Below are 23,487 nucleotides of genomic sequence, written 5' to 3'. Positions count from 1 at the left end.
GGATGGTTAAAACCATAAATAACCTAAAATTTCACAGAACTAAAAAGCAATAAATTATATATAATATATTCAGAAATAAATATATTAGAGCAAGGATTAGCAGCCTGTGGTTTCAGAATATGCAATTAACTCATGAGTCACCTATTTTTACCAATAAAGTATGTTGCACTCCCTTATCTACGTCCCATTAGGAAAATAAATACATATAAACATTGTAGCACTCCATTTCTGCCATCAAATTAGCCTTCACAGATAATTTGTGGATGGTTTCATCCCACCTATCCGTTCTCTAGAAAGATAAGCCCACAGCACAAAATCTGTAGTTCACTTACAAAACTTTATTCTTTGTTCTTGTTTATGTTCTTGTCTTACCTTTTCTATTAGAATATAAGCAGTGAGATAGCAGAAATGAATACTTCTGCATCTCTCAGTTTCCTAACACAAAGCCTTGCACTTAAATATTTGCAGAATCAAGGTAACAAAGGCAGGTCATTTAAATAATAGTTAATGTTTACATCAAATACATAGGGAAAATTGTGTTCCTCAAATCTTTCGACTTCCCTAGAAGGTAAGAAGAAGTTTAGAAGAGCAACACTAAAAAGCCATAAACATTAATAGGCCTTAAGACTCAAAGACACATAACAGAGAAGTCCAGTACAGGGGAAAAAAAATACAAATCACTATTTTCAATGGAGTAGATAACAGAACAATAGCTATGGTCATTAGAAAGCAGGTCCAGGAGGGGCTTAGGCATTAGAGTCCTTTGTCTCCCCTAGTCCTGCAGTCTGGAGAACCAGTAAGAGGCACTATGATTAACCCTTTCACCTGCTAAAGTAGAAACTGACCTTTGGTTAACTTCCTACCTCTGATACCCTAGAAACCCAATAAGGGCGGAATATGAACTATGTTACTTGGAAATATCGCTTATAGTAAAAATGACCCTTATTGGCACATTGTCCCTGAGCTGACAGGAACCATAAATGCCTGACAGGATACCTAATTTGGGCTTCCCTGAGTGTATGACTCTAGTAATAGGGCATGTCCATTGGCACCTATGACTACAGCACTGTTAAAAGATATGTTGACTCCTGTGCAGGAAGAAGCTTCCATGTCAGGGTGATTCCTTACACTCACCTTAGGCAGATCTCATTTCCTTCTATCTGAGCTGTCACCTGAGGGAAAGAAAGGTGGAGAGAAATGGCTCCCAGATGACTATGTGGGCTACTGTAGGGACTACTACAAAGACTCTCATAAAAGAAGAATGCATGATACTGCCTTGCTGGCAAGCTGTCTTTGGTGCTAAATGTGGCCTATGGTAGTCTTAAAAATCTCGAAGTTCAGATACACTGGTAAAACCATTGCAGAGTCACCCCTTTATAATGTCAATGGAGCTAACCGTTTAATATACATAGGAAACAACAGGGGGCTGTCAGGTTAGCTCAGTTGTTACAGCACAGTTGTGCTGACAACACCAAAGTCAAGGGCTCAGATTCCCATCCTGGTCAGCTACCAAAAAAAAAAAAAAGATGCTTCTGGGGATCTTGTTAAAATGCAGATTCTGACTGATTCAAAAAATCTGGGACTTGCGCTGTGATTCTGCAGTTCTTACAAGTTCCCAGGTGATACAGAAGCTACTTCTTAATGCCACTGGTCCATGAACCACACTTTGTGTAGCCAAGCTTTAAAAAATTCTGAAATGAGTAAGAGTGATGTTTTAATTTAAATATTAAATGAGGTCTGGTAAAATTTTTAAATCTTATTTACTTTAGATGCAGCAACAGTCTAGTTAAATAGTGAGAAAAACCTTAAAAATTAAAATGATTAAAAAGCCATAAAAGCTACAATCAGAATAAAAAAGTGAAGGATTGACAATTTACTTTTGAGAAGCTGTGACCCCACTTTAGTGGAAGGAAGATTTTAAAATTTTTAAATTAAAAAGGAATAAAAACATGGTGTTCTTATAAACAAACAAAAAATACGTTATTAGGACCAGATCAAATGTCACTGCTTTTGATTTTTTCAGCCATGCTCTAATTAACATGCATTAGCGGCAACACATAACAGTATCAGTAAGACTTTGATGTCCCAAAAGGGCTCCAGGAAATATATATTAGTGCATTGAGAATTACTCTTTTCCAGAAGAGAAATTTAACCACTTAACCAAAGATTATTAAAAGCAGGGTTTATTTTTTTATTTCCTGTTAGTAGACTCAACTGATGTCAAGCTGGTAGATGAAAAATTTCTTCACAGATCTACTGCTGGGGAAATAGAATAATTTAATCAGGCCCTCTGCCTTAGGTATGGTTAGGGGTGGTGAGGCACATTCTTTGTAAGCAAATTGCATGTGTGGGTGGAGTTAGTGCGCATGCTGGGCGCTGCAGCTTGGCTGGTGTCTCCCTTGGGCACCCGCACCAGGCGCAGCCATGCTCTCCAACCTACGGCTCCAAGGACCTTTTTGGCCAGTTACCTAGCTCACAGACCTGCGTGTGAAGGGTTTGTGACCCAGTCTGGACAACAGGTTTGAGGGGTCTGTGAGCTCCAGATCGAGCCCTAGCTCCACAATTGGCCCAGTCAGCAGGATTACAGGCAGGTAAAAGAGCTCAACATCTACTAATAAACATAATTTCTTACTAATACCATCCAAGTATTACTAAATAAAACTTAAAATGGAAAATCAGAAATATATGCGTGTCCAAGCAAACCCATCTCAAGCATAGTACTCAATGAAATCTGGTAAAAGAATTCTGTGGATTAGTTGTAAAGATAAAAATGTCCTATAGGAAATTACATTAAAAAGGACCCAAATACCATATTTGATATATTTACTGAAAAATATCCTATAACAATTTTATTAGATTATATTAATCATTACTTTAATTCATTAAGTTTATAAAAAATGCACTAATGTTTAATAACACTTCTTCCCTAAACCAAAACAGGTCACTTAAAATCTCTAAAATTAGGACTCTTTCAAGTTATTAATTCTAACTCAAGAAAGCAAAAGAGAAAGACAGAATTACATGATAAACACATACAATAGAAACTCAAAAATTAAAAAGGGAAATAGGAAAGTATTTATACTAGAAGAGGAAAATAATAGCATAATTTTTAAAAAACCCAAAATTTATTTTTGACCTTGATTTACAACTTGCATCTTTACCTTGGATGTATATAAAGTTCACAGAACTCAAAATACTGCCAACAAATAAATTTTACAGCATAAGGTTCCACTTAAAGAGGTGAAAAACTATTCAGAGTCACATATCAGCTAGCTCTCAAAAAGCTTACAAAGCATCACACTCAGGATCATTAATTTCTCTGTCCTTTCTTCCCTTCTTCCTTTTCCCATAATAAAAATAGGTCTCCGATTCTAATGAGTTAGTTTTGGAAATTAAATGAGTAATCATCAGCAAATACTCAAAAATATTTGAAACTTGAACTGCCATCAGAGCTAGTTAAATGAATTACACAAGAAAAGTTGTTACATGACCTTATATAAACAACTTCCTTTTTACTTAACTGGCCCTACCACTCAGCTTGATCATCTTTTTGTCTGCCTTTATTCAGGAAGTATTTTTAGGTGTTCCTAAAAATCAAAGCTGGGGCTGCCCAATTAGCTCAGTTGGTGCTAACACCAAAGGTCCAAGGTTTGATCACTGTATTTACTGGCCAGCCGCCAAAAAATAAAATAAATAAATAAAATCTACCTTAGATTTGCCATTTCTGAGGGTATTTATCTGAAGCAGGGGTCCCATTATGAAACTTTAACAGCTCTAACCTCATCAGTGGGACTAAGGCAGTGCCCTTCCAGAAATTTATGTTCATTTGAAAAATAAATATACTGGGAAAGAATTCATCCTAAGTTAAGAAAGTCCAAGGAGTACAAGTATGATTGAAAAATAATAGGACAGAGGGGAGGGTTCATTCTGATTTTTACATGGTACTAGTCTCCAGTGGACTTAGGCCTGAGTCCTAAAGGAAGAAGCTGTAGTAAAAGAGTTGCTTTATTATTATAGATGTGGGATACTGAGAGCACAAGGCAACAGCAGCCCAAGTACCAGTGACAAAATACAGCACCCTCAAAGTAGATGAGGAATTATATTTTCAAATATCTCCAGGGACCCAGACAACTAACAAAAATGAGTAAGTGGTTTGGGAGAGGACTTTGGTAACTAGAGACTGTTGGCCTCAGCAGCAGGGGACATCCTTATTCAGCTCTAACAGATTGTCACCATAAGAGTGAAAACCTAGTGCTGCCAGAACTTTGCATTCTTCAAAAGAAGTTCAACATCCTACAAGTGTACAATAAAATCTCCCAGTATCTAAATGTTAGCAACTGATTTAGTTTCTTAAAACTATTGTGCTAGTCTTAAAAAATACATTCATAATCTATGACCATGACCTAAGAAGTAGAGGTAGAATGCTCAGCATGATAATGAAACAGAGATGAGTAAATAGAAATAGTACCCTCAGCATGATAAAGAGAAATCACCAACACTAACAGCACTGGCCATGCCCGCATCACACACCAGCAATGACATTCATGGATATAAGCAGCAGTAGCATATTTGTGATCATCAGCGGTGATTGATACAACATCAGCAGCACAGCTGCTACTTTTGATGTTCACCTATTCTATACCTGCTCCCAGGAATCTGAACCATACGTGGAAGAAAAAACACTCACACAACCATGCTGACTGTTCTCAGTTTACATTCATTACCACTATATCAAGTGGTCCCTTATCGTTATCTGACTCATTCACACACATATAAACAGTTATCTTATGTATTATTTCCTTGTGTATTTACAGTAACTATTTTATAGCATCCTCTCTCCCAAATCTCCAACTCCTCTGCTAATAGCTTTGCTTTCTATTTCACTGAGAAAATAAGCATTCAAAAAATAACTTCCCCATGCTCTTTTGGCATTCCTGCCAAAAGCATATAACTTGACATGAGAAACACATAAGAAAACCCAAAATTAAGGATATTCTATTTTAAAAACTGGTCTATATTCTTCAAAAAATGTCAATGGCATGAAACACAAGGACTCCGGAAATGTTCTGGATTAAAGGTGACTAAATAGACATAACAACTGAATACAGGCTGGCCTGTTAGCTCAGTTTGTTAGAGCACAGTGTTAATAACACCAAGGTCAATGGTTCAGATCCCCACACAGGCCAGCTGCACAAAACAAAAACAACCAACTAAATGCAATGCATGATCCTGGATTTTATTTTGCTAGAAAGGACATTACTGGGACAATTCACAAAATGTAAATACGTACTGTAGATTAGATAATAGTATTCCAAAAAGTACTCATTGTTTACCCTCTTGATTGTGTGGTTGACCAGGAGCTGCAGCTGATTTCAATGAAATCAATGCTGATTTACTGACTTAGATAATTATGTGGTTATGTAAGAGAATGCCCCTGTCCTTAAGAAATACACTCTGAAGTACTTAGAGGTAGAGAGGGTTATTATGTCTAGTTTACTCTAATAGAGGTGAGGAAAAAATTGTTATATGAGTCCTAAATTGGCATGGCCTAAAGCAGCCTCTGTACTTGGGTAATAAATTTGGCCCAAAGTTGTCTTAATTTAGAGTGAATTGCAACCTAGCTTGATGTAGAAGCAAAGTTTAACCTAACCTAAGTTTAACCTAACCTAGGAGTACACATACCCTCATTACCAAGCAACTAAATCTCAGCCAATCATAGTAGCCAACCCTCAGCCAATTCCAGGCTGAAAGCTGCCAAATAATGCCCAAATAAGACAAAAGCCAAACTGCAGCAGTCAGGTGATCACTGTAGTCATTTCCTACTTTTCTTGTTACAAATACAGCTCAACACATTGGAAGGCGAGGAATTCTAAACCATATTTGGTCCAGAGTGCTGCCTGGTTCTAGAACCTATCTTTTGCTCAAATACTTTGTTAAATTTAACTGGTCTCAGGTTTTGTTTTGTTTTGTTTTTCAAATGAGAGAGATGATAAAACAAATATAGCAAAATATTACCATTTGGGAAATCTGGGTGAAGAATATGAGAATTCTTTGTATTATTCTTGTAATTTTCTGTCAGAAATTTTATCCAAAGAAATTTTTAAGTAAACAACAACAACAAAATAGCAATACATAACAAAAAACATTCAAAAATTATAAGAGTAAACAAAACTTTCAATATATTAGAGTGGGTCCTAGTTCAGATTTTAAAAGATGATCTCTACAAATTCTCCTTTCAAATTCAAAATTTAGAAGTGTAACTATGAAAGAAGAAACTATAATATCAATAGACTTAGAATGTAGGTCTTTTAACAATAACTTTGTATTGGAATAATATACTAGACTTTTTCTTACTTCTAAATTTTATTTGAAAACTAGAAATAAATAATACCATGAAGAAAAATATTATAACACTGACCTTTAAAGAAATACTGTGATTTCCACATAATATTTCTACTTCAATTATTTAAAAACATATTTTAAATTAAGAGAAGATAGAAAATAATACCCATGACACTTTGGGGTTCAGCATATATAATTTCAATTGAAATATGAAATATTATAGAAAAACCTAGCTAACTTTATTTATTTAAATACAGTATCAATCACCCATTTCTAAAAAGAGACAAAACAGAGCCAATTACCTTCATGGACTGTAATGCCACAATTGTCACACTGAATTATTTCATCGGCATCCTCACTATTATCTCCAAGACAAACACAGCAAATCAGAATATGGTCCATTTTTTGAGAACTCCAGTTTTGACTCTTCTCAAGAATCAGCGAGTCCTAATGTTAAAAAATTAAGATATATCAGAAAATCACGTTTAAATTAAAAGACAATTTTAATCAATAAAATTCTCACCTTAAATTATTTTAAAGCATTATTTTATGTATTTCCGAATTTAGGCCATATTCTCCATTCTTTTAGTAACTTCAAAGTATGCTACATTTGAGAAGTATATATCTTTGTCAAAGGACCGTCTGTGTACCCTCCCTTAATTTTTCACTTCTCTGTAAGTTTTCTATATTCTCTCTCCTATAGGAAATGAAAAAAGCAGGCATACAACTAACAACTCTTCGTCTGTTATGCCGTTCTGGTTTGCCCCTTTAACTAGGAGTAAGGAAAAATTAATCCACAAGTAATTATTAATCCTGTATATGGGTTTAAAAAGTAAAAAGATACGGTTCCTATATTTTGGGAGCTTGCAATTCTATCTAGGGGGAACAAGACACACATATATGGAACAGGAAGAAATCAATTCACAGGTAACATATAAGCAAGCAAGTATGCATGTGAAGGGAGAATTACACTCTCTAAGTGTTGGGGAATCCAAGTTCCAGGGTGATCAAACTACTGTATAATAGATCCATGAGAGCCTGCACAAGTGTATCTGCATATATACGTACAGAAAATCACCGAAAAAAGGATCCAGGTTGACCAGTTGCCAGAAAAGTCAGACTACTATATTAGGTTTACGTCAAGAAATATCTAGTGTAATTTGGTAATAAAGATGCCTAGCTAGTTAAAATACAAAAGGACAAACATGTATTACTAAACAAATACAAAAAGATAAAATTTCAAGTGTCTGCTTGTTTTAAACCTTCTACATTATGATTTTTAACTTAAATGTTAACAAGAAAATTATTCTTGTCACATTTAATAGATTGGGCTTAACATTACATATAATAAAAGATGGCACTTGAATCTATATATTTTGGGGCCAGCCCGTGGCTCACTTGGGAGAATGTGGTGCTGATAACAGCAAGACTACTGGTTCGGATACCTATATAGAGATGGCCGCTCAGGTCACTTACGAGAGCGTGGTGCTGACAACACCAAGTCAAGGGTTAAGATCCCCTTACCGGTCATTTACAAACCTAACCATATATATATATTTTAAACTCCACCAATATCCAAAGATAACATTTGCAGCCATCATTTCAATAGCAATTTGTAATGACACCTGGATAACACTTGCAGGTCACAATTAATACATTTTGTGTATAACATATAAAACTGCAGCTAATCTGTAAAACAAAACAGGAAAGAATGCAGAATCTAAAAAGAGATAATGTCCTTTCTCTTAGAATTCTAGTACTTCAAAATTTATATTTTACTCTTCTATGTAATAAAACCAAATAAAATAGTTTGGGGCTAACAAATGGCTAGCAACTAAAGGTGCAAACATCCTAAAAAGAAAACTCATGTGTTTTATAGTACTTTGGTAAAATAAGCAAACAAAAATCTGCCCAGATTCTCATACCCTTAGCCATACTTCAAAAGTCACAGCATTTGACCTAAAATCAAACATTCATTCTCATCTCTCACTTAATAGCTGTTGAACCTCAAAACTGCAATTTTCTTATCTGTAAAATGGGGATAATAAAAACAATACCTACCTCATGAGGTTGTTGTGAGAATTAACAAAATATAATATATGGCAAGAATGTTCCTGGCATATACTAGGAACTCAATAAATGTTCATTCCCTCCCCCTCCTTTCCTCTGCACTTCTTGTAAGTGGTTCAAAAAAAGAAACGCAAACTGATAATTTATTACACTGGGAAATCTTCCACAGAACCCAAAAGTAAAGTTACAAGTCTCAATGAGCACTGCTACTTTAAATATCATCTTCAGAGTTAAGTACAAAAGAGACTTTTTTCTTAGAATAGCACATCTAGGTTAAAAAAAATCACAGACTAGGAAACCACCTAGTGAACAGAGTTTGGTAAGAGGCTACTCATATTTGCCAACATTCCTCTGGTGGAATTATAACAACTAATTGGCCCTGGAAAAAAAGTTTACCCATATGGAAAACAAGTAAATTTCTATGGGTCAGAAAAAACAGCATCAACAGGAAGCTCTAATTTTTCTATTTTCCTATTTTTCCATTTCATCCAAAAAAATAGTAAATGTGTAAAATATATCTCTACACCAATTTCTCTCTACACATATTATCATTTAGAGATAGAGAAAACATAATTGGTATTTCTGGCCCTCTGATCCCCACTGTTTGAGGCTTTAACTAGAAATACAATGCAAAGAGAGAAATGGGAAGAAAATAGTGCTCTGCAATATTCCTCTAACCAAATGGCTAGCAGACAATATTTCAATGGGAAAATCTAAATAATACATCCTCTTAGAAAATTATGACCTAAGTTTTCTTTAATAGATCAAACATAAGTTTAAGCACACTTCTGATCAGATCAGTACAAACCCAATTCGTTACCATTTTGCATAGCACATTTTGGAAGATGTATTTCATCTTTCAATTTCCTAGGGAAAATAGTTAAGCTAAAGTTTTTAACACAAAACTTAGAAAATATAGTTTTACATAAAAATAGAAATCAGGAAAGTGGGTTTTGAATGGCAAGAGTACTACCTAGAAAATAACTTTAATATTACAGAAAAATTCAACAGAATAAATGGGGCGCTATAGTGATAAATCAATGACTTATAGTAAATTATCTCATTTTTTTCCCTCTTGGGATTTAAAATATACCCCATAAATGATATTGCCCAATGTACTCCATGGGCTCTAAAATATGTTTAGTGTTCATTTATATACGTATTCCACATAGATGATTATAAATCACAAATACACAACATGCTAAATTTTACCTAAATTATGTGTCTTTAACAGAGGAAATTCCAGCACACTTCATGTAAAACCAGTATTGAAACAATCCTATGGCCCTGAAGATGAGAAAAATGTAATATACCAAAAAGTTTGACCAGTAATTCTCCCTCTAAGTTTTTAAAAAAGGTTAAATTCTCACAAATCTCAAGTAATATTTGTAGAATGTTATAAAACACATTTTTTTTAGAACTTAGAGCAATTTGTTTTGTTTTGAAATGTGTAAAAAGACAATTGATTAATAAGTCAGAAGCCCCAAATAAAAGCAGCTATTTATAAACTTTGGCAAAATTTTTACAATTTAACTAGCTAAAATGAGGGTCAATTACCATTTCATATCATGGCAAGACATCTAATCCATTTAACACAGTAGACTTTTATTGAAAAAAAAATTTCTAGTAAGCAAAGAATATGAGGTTATGTCTATAAAAGAGCAATCCAAATCCAAACTGTGTCCAATTCTAAATATCCTCTGTGAGAAAACAGCTGTTCTTCCTCTTACAAAACAAAACAAAAAAACTGCCATTTCTATTGACATGATTTTCTGAAATGTATTAATTCTCACCCAAAGCTCTCTTAGTGAATCTCAAAAGCTTCAAGATAAAAGGTTGAGAAGGATGTACAACCATATTCTAAGGGAATTATTCACACTGCACTAAATTCAAAAAATGCCATGGGGTTCAGATCCCTGTACTAGCCAGCCACAAAAAAAAAAAAAAAGCCATTGACAAAGACAGTTGCCCATTTGCAGAAAATGCAGGTTACCAAATGCCCAGTTCTAGAGAAGTAGTTCTCAAGGTGTAGACCAAGAAACTCTCTTTTGGGGGTCTACAAGGTAAAGGCTATTTTCATAATGGTACTAAGATGTTATTTGCCTTTTTCACTATCTTTCCCTCATGAGTATATGGTGAAGTTTTCCAGAAGCTACATGAAGTAGGACAGTGTCATCAATCTGACAACTTGTGTATTTCTATGTCTTATTTTTTAAAATATCTTAAGTTTTAATTTGAAATGGTAAATGTCAGTGGACATAATCTACATAAATAATGGGGGTCCTCAATAATTTTTAAAAGTGTAAAGTGGTCCTAAAAACAAAAAGTTTGAGAACCACTGCTCTACAGTATTTCTGGGCCTGTGGCATACACATGACAAGACCACTACAAGCAATAGATACAAAAGGTCCTGCTCAAAAAAATATCAAATTCCCCTAAGAAACGTCAAAATTCTAAAAGTTTCAGGACATCCTTTACCTACAAATGATGTCCAACATTATTTCCCTACAAAAAATGCACTTGACATAGCAGCCAAGAAAAAAGTGTGCCTGCTGATAAATATGATATAATTTTATTATGCATTTCTTTCTTTTGGTTTTTTTTGTTGTTGTTGTCTGGCTGGTAGCAGGGATTGAACCCCGGACCTTGATATTATTGGCACTATGCTCTAACTAACTGAGCTAACTAGCCAGACCTATTATGTATTTCTAAAGCTACCACATTTTCAGCTCTCTCTACTACAAAGTGGTATCTGAAAACTTAAAGTAAAAGCAGAGAAGAAGAAACCTTCAAATATAATCAAATATATGCTTATTAACTATCTAATGGATATTTAACAATTATCACTACCTAAAATAACCAGGAAGATTAACATACAGACATTGGTAACAAGGCCACAAGAATTAACTTTAGTTTTACAAAATCGAGATCATATAAATAGAAAATTTAGAGATATAAGTAATAATCTCAATTTATTAGTTTTTTTAACTAAAACTTAGTATCTAATTTGAGTGACAATTTAAAGAGAACTAAAATCATCAAAAAATTATTGAAGAGTTTAAGTAACAAGCATGGAGAAAAACAAGTTATCAAGCTTTTAGGCACAATGTTATTATGAGGGAAAATTAACTTTCTATAAGTTCTTCTACATGGGCATTTTTCCAAGAAGGGTTTGGAATTTCATTCCTTGAATTTCTTTGGGACAATTAACCTAAACATGTAAGGTCACATAATTTACTAACGTGTCTTCTATTGAGAAAAAACCAAACAGCACATATGGCCTTTAAATGCATCATAAAGGTTAGTCTACAACCTTTACATAATATAAATAACCTACATGTTATTAACAAACAGATAACGTATAATTTTACATGGAAAATACCCAAAATAGGCAGGTGGCCCTCACACCTTAGCATAAATCTAATACACACTGCTTCTAATCATTAGCTAGGCTACTTTTGTGAACATCGGCCTAATACAAAATGAAGTAAGGAATGATGTTGCCAAAAGTAAACTTACTCAGTTGATACAGAATGAGTACTAAGTGCTATAAAATAAACTAAATGCATGCCAAAATTAAATATGAACAACTGATTTTCCATACTTCTGTTTCCCTAAGATAGCACTGATAATATGGAACTGCCTGTGCTATATCATTTAACATACTAATGACAATTTTCCTCTACCTAAAGATAAGAATTAGGATGGCACTGGAAGCAGGCAACATTCTTCATATGAAAGTGGGCAACCTAGAAGCTAATCAATGTTTACATCCTAAATATAAAGTGCTGTTTCAACTTTGCTGATATATAACTGTACATTGCGTTGGTAAGAAAATCACCAAATTTCTAAATAAAAATTAATTAAAATAGGTCATCGCTACCATAAGCAGAAAAATGGGAAAGAATGAAGCAAAAGGAAAATCTACCAGTTTAACCTACTTCGATGACATTAAAAAAAAAAATAAGTGTACGGTAAGAGATTAATTTTGATGACTATAAACACATTAACAGAAATGACAGAATTAATTATTTAAAGTTCTACATGTGATGTAACAGATACATCTACATGTAAGACAACAACTCAATCTTTTTTTTGAAGAAAAACATACATAAACACACAGACAAAGAGACACAAATGTGTTTGACTGAAGAGTCTTGAATGTTGCATCTCTGGGCCCAATGGATAAACCTAACTTTCAGTAGCAGAACTTCAAGTGGAAGAACAGAGCCATTACTGTAGTTTTAGGACAGAAATGTTTGTTTTATGATGAAAATGTTTGCTTTTTTCCACTTCTTTGCGGAGAGAACTTATTCACTAAATATATGTAAACACAGTTCATATTTACTCCTATACATATAAAGCAAGGATCTGGTTACTATACAGATGATGGGTGCTAGAACTGGTAAAGGAATTAACCTTTAAAATTAATCTCTAAGGTCTGAGAAAATTAGTAAGCTGTTTGTTGTCCTGCTCTAAAGTATTCTACAGCCCTACATCTTTATATGGCTATAGACATAACTAAGTTGAAAGAAAGGTGACCTTTGTTTTCATAATCCACTTAGCACCATTCAGCAGTCCTATGAACAATGGGGTGAAGAGAAAAGGGGGGAATGGAAAATTCTATCATTCCCGAGTCTATAGATATAAAAACGTTTCTCCTTGAGGACAGAGATTGTGAGTTTCTCTTTGAGAACGATGACAAATAGTAGACTCAGTAAAGGTTTGCTGACCAAATGCATAAATATTACAGGTAAGGTGCTCATTCACTCCCACAGCTGTCTATAAATAGGATTCCAAGGAAGCCACTTATTATAACAAGTAGTGATTTAGAGAATTCCCTTTTCCCCAGACAGACAGATATCATAAAAATTGGGTTAATCTACCTCATTACTCTTGCTTTGAGATAGTGTCAGGCTATCATTGGTCAGTTCCTCATCATCAGCACTGTTTCTGCTAAGAACTTTACTCTTCTTCTTCTTGCAGCCCCCGTCACTGGCAGGGCTACTGTGTTCTTCGTCATTGCCTTCATCATTCTCATCCTCATCACTCCCACTTCCCTCATCTTCATCGTCCTCATTGTCCCCATCACTTCCCTCTTTCTGAGATGCAGATCTCCCTTTTCTCTTCACTACAGTAGGTCGCCAATCATTGTCATCCTCACTGTCATAGTCATCCATATCATTCAGCTCCTCCATGGATACAAAATCCAAAAGCGGTCGGTTTCGACGAAGGTTCCACTTTTTTGGCTCACTGACTTGTTCCTCTGTAGTAGTTGTTGTAGTGGGGACAGAAGGGGATGTGTTAACAGCAGGAGGACTTGTGACTGTTGTAGTAGCAGCAGTAGAAGCAGCCACATTATCAGATATGGTTGCTTTTTCTTTTTCCTTCTCTCTCTCCTTCTCTTTCTCTTTCTCTTTTTCTTTTTCCTTTTCCTTCTCTTTCTCCTTTTTCTTTCTAGGTCTTTCTCCATTTTCTTCTTCTTCCTTCTTTTCCATTTTAATTAACTGTTTTTCTGATGACAGTATTTCTTCCTCTGCAGAATTTTTAAGTTGTTCTTCTTTTACTTTAATATCTTCATTCTGTTCTTCTTCTAAAATATTCTCTTCAGAATCACTACAGGAACCTTCTCCACTGTCCTTTGAGGGATCTTCACTTCCATTACCACTCCCTTCAGAATCTGTTGAAAATATGAGAAAAAAAAAACCACACATATGTATATACATACACACACACACACACAACGCTGACACAAATGAAACCACCAAAATTTATGAGTTACTTGCAAAACAATATAAACAAATTTAAGTCAAAGAATGGTAGACATTCCCAACCTGATTAAATAATAAATCAATGAAGTTGATATAATGATATTAGTTCAATATAGCACTAATGAAGATGAATATATGTAACTCTAAATTAAAATATGCTTTAAAAAGAGGAACACTATTTGTGTCATATGGCTCATGCTATATTTGGTACCCTAGAGGCAATTTTTTCCTAAAAGTAAATGTGCTTCTTTTTAAATTGGGCACTTGATTTTAACTTAATAATATAACACAAAATTCTTCTCCCTTTACATCTTCCTTTTATAAACCATATGGATTTACAAGTATAGAAAGAGTCCCACCAAAAACAAAATAAATCTGGCCCCAAAAAACTTGGCTTCTTTTATTTTACTCTTTACTGAGTAAGATGAACATAGATATTTATAATAGTCAACTTTTACCACATCCCTAACATTCCAAATCAATTTTAGGAGTACCAGGTATACAGATTTAAAAGAGACAATAGGAATGGCACAGAAAATGAAAGTTGCAAGAGAAGTTATTAATTTTCCTGTTTATTCAGATACTGCTCATATTAATGAGTCACCTACTCTTTCAAAAATTCTAGGCAGTAACTACTCTGTGCCCTAGAATGGAAGAAACTGATGAATAAATGAATCCATCCTGAAAATGAGCAGCCATAGTAGTTCCTGAAAAGACAGACTGAGGACATTAAAGAGCTCATGTAGGACTAGAAGCTTCCTAACAAGTTTCTTCCATCTTTGCCTAGGGCAGCATCGTCCTTCTCAACCCCACACTGATCAGTAACTTTCTAATCCTCTTTACACCCAATCAAATAAATAAAAATTTGAAATATTTGGAGCGGGGGTAAATGGAAGGAGAAAATGAGGAAGATCAGAAGGAGATGAGGAAAAAAACAGTTATAGTCAAGTCTTGGACAACACTAATAGTAAAAACCAGAAGATAATGAATTTTTTGCACCTGTAACTAAGAAAAAGGTAATAATAAAATGGTGAAAAAAGTCAATGTTTCCATACCATTTTAATTTCTATTAAACCATCTGGCCTTAACCTCTATAATTAACTAGTCACTGAAAGTAAAGGAAGTTATCTATAATTAGCATCTGGTATCTAAGGCACCTCAGAAGTCCTATAAAATGGTTGATAATAAAAATATCCTCCAAGTTAAATCACACAAAAGATAAAGACTAAAACTTAACAGATGCTGACTGATCCTAGGAAATCATTATCAATCTCAAGATTATCATGTAGGTATCCACAGCTTACTCAGGACTGTTCTGAAAAAACACTCTCATCCTAAACAATCTTACACAGGACACAAGAGCAATATCATGCAATTCCCTCTGAAACTTTTGGAGCCAGATGGGTTTCAGAATTTAGAATTCTTCATATTTAAGAAAGACAGCATGGTCTATGCATCATATATTTTTCTAACAACCCCCAGTGAGATCTATGGTACTATCCTGTAACCAAACTCACCAGCAGCCAAAAGTATGAATATTTACAGTGTAAGAGAAATAAACACTACAAAGAAACTATCAGTTCCGGACAGGTTTTCCCATCAAATAGGTTTGTACCAAATTTAGGAAACATTTTTGGATTTTTGAGCTTCTTGTATTTCAGGAAGAGTGTGCACCCAATATCACTCACAAACAGGGGACCTCTTTTCAGTCCAGGAGCCATTCACAATTAAACCCAACCTACTAACGAAAATCACCTGTTAAAATAATAATAATAATTTCTAGACATTTTAAAATAAGGATCTAATAAATAACGTGCAGAGTTGACTAAATCCTTCTAAGGCAGAGAAGGATCTCTTGTGCACACTGGCTAAGGAAAATTTAAACACATTACAAGCAATGCCATAATTAAGAGAACAAGGAGATGGAGATAAAAGAAAAGGTATGTTTCTTCTGGACCCACTTTCTAGAAGGCTTTTTACCAATAAAAGCTTAATGGTAGATACAAAAGTAAGATTAATTGGGGCAGAAGTGTGGGTATCTGTTCAACACTGAGACCAATCAAATTCAACTATTACTTGGTAAATTTTACAAAACGTCAGAGATTTTTGTGATTTTGTTTTTTTTGTTGTTGTTGCCAATCCCAATTAATTAATAATTTTTTAAAGTGGAGGTAAACTGATATCCTTTAATTCTGTTTTTGTTCTGTAATTAAGTCTGAATAGAAAGCTAAAAAAGGAAAAGATTTAAGTGCTTTACATTTGTCATATTATCAGAAGAATGTGAATTTCTTCCACAAATCCAAATCCTAGTAGCTTACCCAACCCTTCATTCTGCAAATATAACACATTAGTCATATTCCAACGACAAGGATCAGGAATACATCAAATTTTATCTTCCTTTGATCTGTGAAAAGTAACTTCTTCATCTGATTAGTCATCACTTCTTTTTGGCACATATGCACTTGAGGGATGGAGATAATATTTAGCTACAAGCATAGCTGGGTAATAACAACCAAGAAATCAAGGTCCTTAGCTGTCTATATTTTCACAGGCAGCAAAGAAAAAACTTCCTCTTACTACAAAATCAAATGATTCTGTGCCATGTTCCAAATCCATCATTTCTACACCCTTAAAAAATACACAAATCAAAAGGAATAATAAACTAGGGAAATGAGTCAGATACTTCAAATAAAGCTACTCAGGCATTAGAACAGTTAATTCCAAGCCTACAATAAACTTTCTTGTACTAAAAAGCCTATTAAATCAAAATTCTACTCCCCATTTGATTAAATAGAAGGCAACCTTTCTCAAATACACAATATATCAGAACCTCTTCAAGCAATAGCTATTTCAACTAACAGTTAAGGAATTTTTGTTATAGAATTAAAAACCAACCTTTAAGAATCCCTTCACAATATTAAATAATAAAATAAAAATTAATTTAACTGCTATCAACCATCAATACCATTATAACCAACACTTTGGCTTTCCCCCTGATAAATATTAAATGATAAAATCAATATGATTTAATTGTTTTATATATTAACTTGGCAGTATAATCATTATTCATCAACTTCATCAACCATAATCATTCTGTTCAATGATCTAATGCAATAATGATTAGTATTATAAATATACACAATAAATAATAGATCACTAGTCTACTGGCTATTCAGAGTTATCATCTTGGGGCCATCTTTGGCTAATTCTGTATCTCTTGAAAAAAGCCAGTCAGTCAATACAACTCATCCTCTGCTTCTGACTCTAGTTCTAGCTGTGTCACCTTGTTTCACTGGTAAATGTAAATCAGTGGTTCTAAAGTGGGCAAAATTTTTCCCCTAGAGGACATTTGGCAATGTCTGGAGACAATGGTTGCCACAAGGGGTTGGGGATTAGAGGACAGATGGGAAAGATGTTATTGGCGTCAAGTAGAGGACAGGGATGCTGCTAAACATCCTACAATGTACAGGTCTGGCATCCACAACAGAGAATTATCCAACAAAAAATGCCAAGTGTCAAAGTTAAGAAACCCTCACCTAGTATAAAAGATCTCAATATAATCATTCTACTTTTGTAGGTTTATCTCTTCTACTATTCTTTTACTCAATACTGATCCCCAAATATAAATGACATTTCTGATCCTCCATACTTTTAACATTTAATGTTTCTCTCACCATAATTGCTGTTTATCTAAATCTTTTATCTCTTTCAGTTCATAGTTCAGCTCTTACTTCCTCAATAAAACTGTTCTAGATCAACCTATTCTAAAGTAATGCCATTTCCTCTGAAAAGACGAACTACGCAATTGATCGATCATCTTTGTATCACATATTATTTTATTTAATTGCTCCAATTGTTATTTTATTTACATCTGTTACTTTAATTATTCTAATATTATTACTATTTCTTTGTAAATTCACCATAACATCTAGAAAAGCACTGAACAAAACTACAGATGGTAAATAAACATATCTTTCTTTTTTCTTTTTTTCCTTTTTATGTCTTTCTTGATCCACTTATACAAAGTAAGTTTAAGTACAAAATACCAAAGCAAAATACTACCAAAGTCTCAACCTGACTCTTCTAGTTCAATTATTTTCTGGTAATACAGCCTAATTAAACCAACCATGGATCAAGATCTAAAGTTAACCATTATAAAGCTGTTGAGGGGCAGAGTGGGAATCAGGTCCTAGCAAGTGTGCTATATAGAGAGCTGCTCAGCAGCTCCTTGTTCCATTTACCCCCTGAACATCCATGCTAAAGTTGAAAGGAAGTTTTTATTGAATTGATGTGTATTTTGTGAAGCAGGATGCATAGAGGTCAGTATTGAGAAGGCACCAACTCTGTGTGCAGTAAAGGTACTACTGCTGACATAAAAGCAGTTGTCTCTTTTGAAAATCATTCTCCAGCTGCATTCACAAAGACTAGTTGGTGATTAACAATATGCCCTCTGATCTTCGCTTAATGTTGAAGATAACAGTAAAAACAACAGCCTTTGTCTGCCTTTTCAGCATACTGGGCAGAGAAATATATGTCAAGTAGAAGACTACTTTCCCCCATTGAAGGACACTGAACATGAAGGTATACATGTATCTTTTTTGTTTGTTTTTTTTTGTTTTCTTCCACATGTTTTTGAAATGATGAATAAAAAGATTTTATGGCACTCAAAAAATAAAAATAAAAAAATTTAAAACATTTAAAAATTTTTCTAAAAATAAAGTTAACCACTTTAGTTTGGTGGGGGGAGGGAAGGAAATGGAGGAGGAATGACAGGACATGACACTGCTAGTTTGTCTTGTTTAATAAAATACATGCATACATCTTTAAAAACATTCAATTTATATATAAGTTAACTAAATTTATGTTAGCATAACTAAACATTACATCCGCTATACAGCAAATAACTAAATGGATAGTTTCCTAGCTTATTCCCAATCCTAGGCCCAAGTCTCAAATACAATCACTTTAACTAGGCTGAACCAATATTCGAATACTGCCAATATTCAACTGTTTTAGACCTACCAGGAATTTCATATGGTTCCACCTAACATTTCCACCTTTGGTTCTTCTTGTGGTTATCACCATAACTCTAATACACGTATACCACATTTTAGTACTTAATCATTTTAAATTTTATTTACTGACTTCCCTCAATCAAAAATGAGAAACTTAGCTCTGCTTTAGCACCAGAGATAAAATAAGATAAACTATTTTCAATTTCATAATATTCTAAAGGTAGAGGCTTATAATTATAAACTTTGTCGATAATCACTTGCCAGTGTTTTTGTGTGTCATTCTTTTAACAACGTTAATTTCTTCTATTTTATCATCTGAGAAGCACATGCATAAAATTATGTTTATCTGCAAGGGTGTTGATAATAATCTTTTGGTATTTCCTATATTTATTCTTAAAGCCAAACAGAAATATAAAAAGTTTTATAGTCAGAATTTCAGATTTCAAGATGAAGATAAGAAATTGATGTACAAAATCCAGTCAATAAAAATCAAGGCCGACCAATCTAACCATATGAACATTAAGATCTAAGTCAGTAGTTCATTCAGTAAGTCATTTCTAGAGATTGTTTTAAAAGAAGATATGACCAGACAGATGTTTAGCTACTGTTCCTCCACCTCCAGTTTAATCTTCCATTCATAAGTAGGATTGGGATTCCACAATTTCAACATGTTTGAAAACCAGTGATAGGTGTAATATCTTATTTCCTGCAAGAGTCCAACTAAATATACTACTTCAGGCAGAGAAGAGAAAGGATTCAAACAGGGAACACTGGTAATCTAGAGTAAGCCAGCATCTCAGCTATAGGGAGCACCAATGAAACTGACTCGAGTGGAAAATATGATTTAATTTCGGTTGACTATTAATTATTTTCAACTAAAATCATTTTCTACTTAATTCCCTTTTACAGTATCATACCAAGAACCACACAATGGTTAATTTGTGGTTAAATTTGTGACCTAGCGAACTTAAGCTCCCCAGGGACCAGGGAGATAAACTGTGAGTGCAGCAAACTAGGTATCATATGACAAGAGGGAAAAGAATGTATATATTTTTGAGTGCTTTTAGGGGACGGACACACACACACACACACACACACACACACACACACACACACACACACACACACACACACACACACACACACACACACACACACACACACACACACACACACACACACACACACACACACACACACACACACACACACACACACACACACACACACACAATCAGCCTAACAAAACTCATCCTATCACTTTTCACAAATAATAGACAGTTCCTTTCAAATCTGATTAGGATTTAACAAGGTCTGGAATCTCAACTTAGCTTCTTAGCTCGACACCAAAATTATTTTGAGCTTATATCATGAAATTGCTTCATCCCTTGTAAAGAGAAGTGATACCTGTGAATAACTCCATCTGAATAAACAAAAAGAAAAAAATTATCTATAAAGTCAGGATTTATTGTCACAGAAATAATTATGGAATACTTAAAGAAAATAAAGTTTGGAGTTTTTCCAATAAAAGTATTCAAATAATTGATAACTTCTGAGACCCAACCATTTTTGTCACAGTTTACAACCTCAACCATAACAAACCCAACTACATTCTAGCCAAGAATATTCTTATCTGCCAAGGTCTTCACCAACAGAACTAAGACAGATTTGAATTTTTATCTTCTTTCCCTTCTCTTTTTTTCCTTTCTTTGGAAGTACCAATCAGTGAACCAACTAAACGTGAGATAAAAAAGTGAGAAGCAAAAGTTAAAAACAGCTAATCAAGATAAATTTATCAATTTTTGATTGCTGAGTGTGAACTCAATTAGTAACCACAATATGCAAGTAGTTTCAGTTTAAGATTACATCTGTCCAGTCTTAGGAATGAAGCAGCAAAAAGATTTTGTTTTGTTTTATTTGTCTGTTTTTACTAGGACTAATAAGTGAGTTTAATAAGACCACAGGAAAGATGGTAAATCAAATCCATTGGATCTATTACTGCCTGAGTGACCTCAAGCAAGTTCTTTAAACTCAATACTCCGTTTACCTGTAAAATAGTATCTTCTTCACTGAGTTATTGTAAAAAATAAAGATTATACACACAATAAAAGTTCTCAGTAAATGACAATGCAAATTCTGCTTGTTGATGCTATTAAAAGTGATAACTGTAACACAACACAACACAACTGCATCCCTTCCTGCCATCCCTAGCAGGAAAAAAACAAAGAAAAAAACAGAGGGAAAGGACAGAGATGTGACTAAGCATAGCAAACTCTCTGGAAGGATATTTAAAACCTGTTAAAGGGATGAAACTGGAAAAGCTTTTATTTCTCACTTTACTTAAATTTCCATCAAAAGGGGGAGAATTATAATTTTTTTTTGTTCTTGTATTTACTAGCACTTGTCACATAAAACATTTAAACATAATTTTTATGTGTTTCTCAGATTCTGTCAATTAAAAATTTACATATTACATACATAAGTTACACTGAACAGAAGATAAAAAAGAAAATCTTTGTTTTCCAATTTTGTACAATGTAAATGTATGACCTTTCAAAAATTTGTTTTTAAAATCACTAAATATAATGAACAAGCATGTATGCTTCACACATCAGAGATTTCTTTTTTTCTTTTTAATTTCAATGTCATTCAACGGCACCGCAAAGATTTCTGAAAAGGCCCAATCCACAAGGTCGAGCACTTACTATAATTTACAAGTACAATTTTCACTCGTGTCAATCTTATTCTAATAAGAGAGCTAAGAGATAAAAAGCAAAATTCCCCTCAGAAGTTTCTTTTTTCAGTGATCTGAAAATAGAAGAACTCTTCTCGGGAGCTATTCATGGTCCACATTACTCTCAGATTATTCTACTTCGGGATATCTCTCACTTTTTCCTCCGTCCATAAAATTAGCATAAATATATTTTAACGTGTAGAACTGAGAAAATGCTCTTGCAAATTTGGAAAAAGTCCTTCCATGCCTGCTAATTATCTCTGAGTGAATATCAGTGAAAACGGAAACAATGACAGACGTTAGTGATACAGGATCTTAGGGAAATGTGGGAAATCAAATGGACAAAATAAATGAAGTTTATGTGCTTTCACTTTAAATTGGCATTTTAATCAAAACTGACTTTTTAAAAAGTCTAAAAATAAGCTAATTCCAGAAAGGTGGGAAAGGGGAAGAGAGAAGGAAACATTTACCTGAGGCATCTCCAACTTTAAAATCACTGTCATCTGAACTATCATAATCGAGAGCTTCCAGCAGAGAAGCTGCCAAAGGCTTCACCTGCCTCCTCTTGGAGCTGCGATCCACTGTTAAGAGAAAAAAATTACACTGTCATTCATAATCCCACCAACAGGGGAGAGCTGTGATTCTGGGAGAAGATAAAGATGATCTCGCGCAGGGACTCTTTGTTTAATTGAGCTCTCAGCAAAAGGTGCGGTGAGGGTCGGGTGCGGGACGGATGGGGAGGGCTGGGCAACTCCAGCTCCCGGGTGCGGCCAAAGCCAACTCAGGTCGGCCGAAATCCAAACTGACCTCCTTGCACATTTTGTGAAGATGTTTCTGCGACTCCCTCCTAAGCCCTCATTTAGACGCCGCAACAGTCAACAAAAAGCAAACGCAAAGCCCCGCGATAAAAGAAGCCCCGTTCATCCCCGCGGACCGTGGACACGGAGTCCACGAAGGGTCCGGTTGCCCGCAGGCTCTTTCCACCCCCGCCCCGCTCCCACCGCCCTGACTCTAGAGGGCTGAGATGGGCCTCTCTCCCCGCGGAAGCCTCGGACACACTTACTAAGGAATCCGTGAGGTGATCGTTTGGAGGAGACCTAGGGCGAGGCTGCGAGAGCCCAGGCAGCGCCGTGGTCGGGGACTAGGGCCGCGGAGACAAGTCCGACAGATGCTATTTAAAATCGGCGGCGCCTCCGACCGGACCCGGGCGCTCCCAGGAGCAGCCCCGCGGTCACCCCCACCCGCCGCCCCCTGCCCACCAGTTCTCGCCCGGCCCCGGCCGCTCGCGCCCCTTCCCACGGCGCTCCCCGGCCAGAGGCGCCCTCCGGCCCAGGTAGTGCGACCAACCCGGCACTGGAGAGTTAGTTTCCCCCGTTAAAACTAGAAGGAAAAAAAAAATAAAAGAAAGAAAAACTTTATTAGCCTGCACCAGAAGCAACAAAAGACCCAGAATTTGCACAGTCGGGGAAGCCGGCTGCCTAAGACAATAGGGAAAGCAACGACCCGGATACAGCTCTCAGGAGGAGGAAGTGAAGACACGAGGCCGAGTGCTGCC

The 23,487-nt window shown here is 35.1% G+C and overlaps 1 protein-coding gene across 5 annotated transcripts in view; it reads right to left on the bottom strand.

Annotated features, from left to right (window-relative positions):
• PHF14 (PHD finger protein 14) overlaps positions 1–23,163 on the bottom strand; it is a 168,058-nt gene extending 144,895 nt beyond the window's left edge. For all 5 annotated transcript variants that reach the window (XM_063099411.1, XM_063099413.1, XM_063099414.1 and 2 more), the window contains exons 1-4: positions 22,996–23,163; positions 22,403–22,513; positions 13,299–14,092; positions 6,645–6,789 (exon numbers count right to left, since the gene is read on the bottom strand). In XM_063099411.1, the coding sequence (XP_062955481.1) occupies positions 6,645–6,789; positions 13,299–14,092; positions 22,403–22,513; position 22,996 (1,051 nt within the window). In that variant the 5' untranslated portion in view covers positions 22,997–23,163. The remainder of the gene's footprint in view (positions 1–6,644; positions 6,790–13,298; positions 14,093–22,402; positions 22,514–22,995) is intronic.
• Between the last annotated feature and the right edge of the window lie 324 nt (positions 23,164–23,487).

This window comes from Cynocephalus volans, chromosome 6, assembly GCF_027409185.1.
Source record: "Cynocephalus volans isolate mCynVol1 chromosome 6, mCynVol1.pri, whole genome shotgun sequence".
Taxonomy (NCBI): domain Eukaryota; kingdom Metazoa; phylum Chordata; class Mammalia; order Dermoptera; family Cynocephalidae; genus Cynocephalus; species Cynocephalus volans.
The sequence above is the reverse complement of the archived record's forward strand: the minus strand, read 5'-3'. Positions and strand labels throughout refer to the sequence as shown.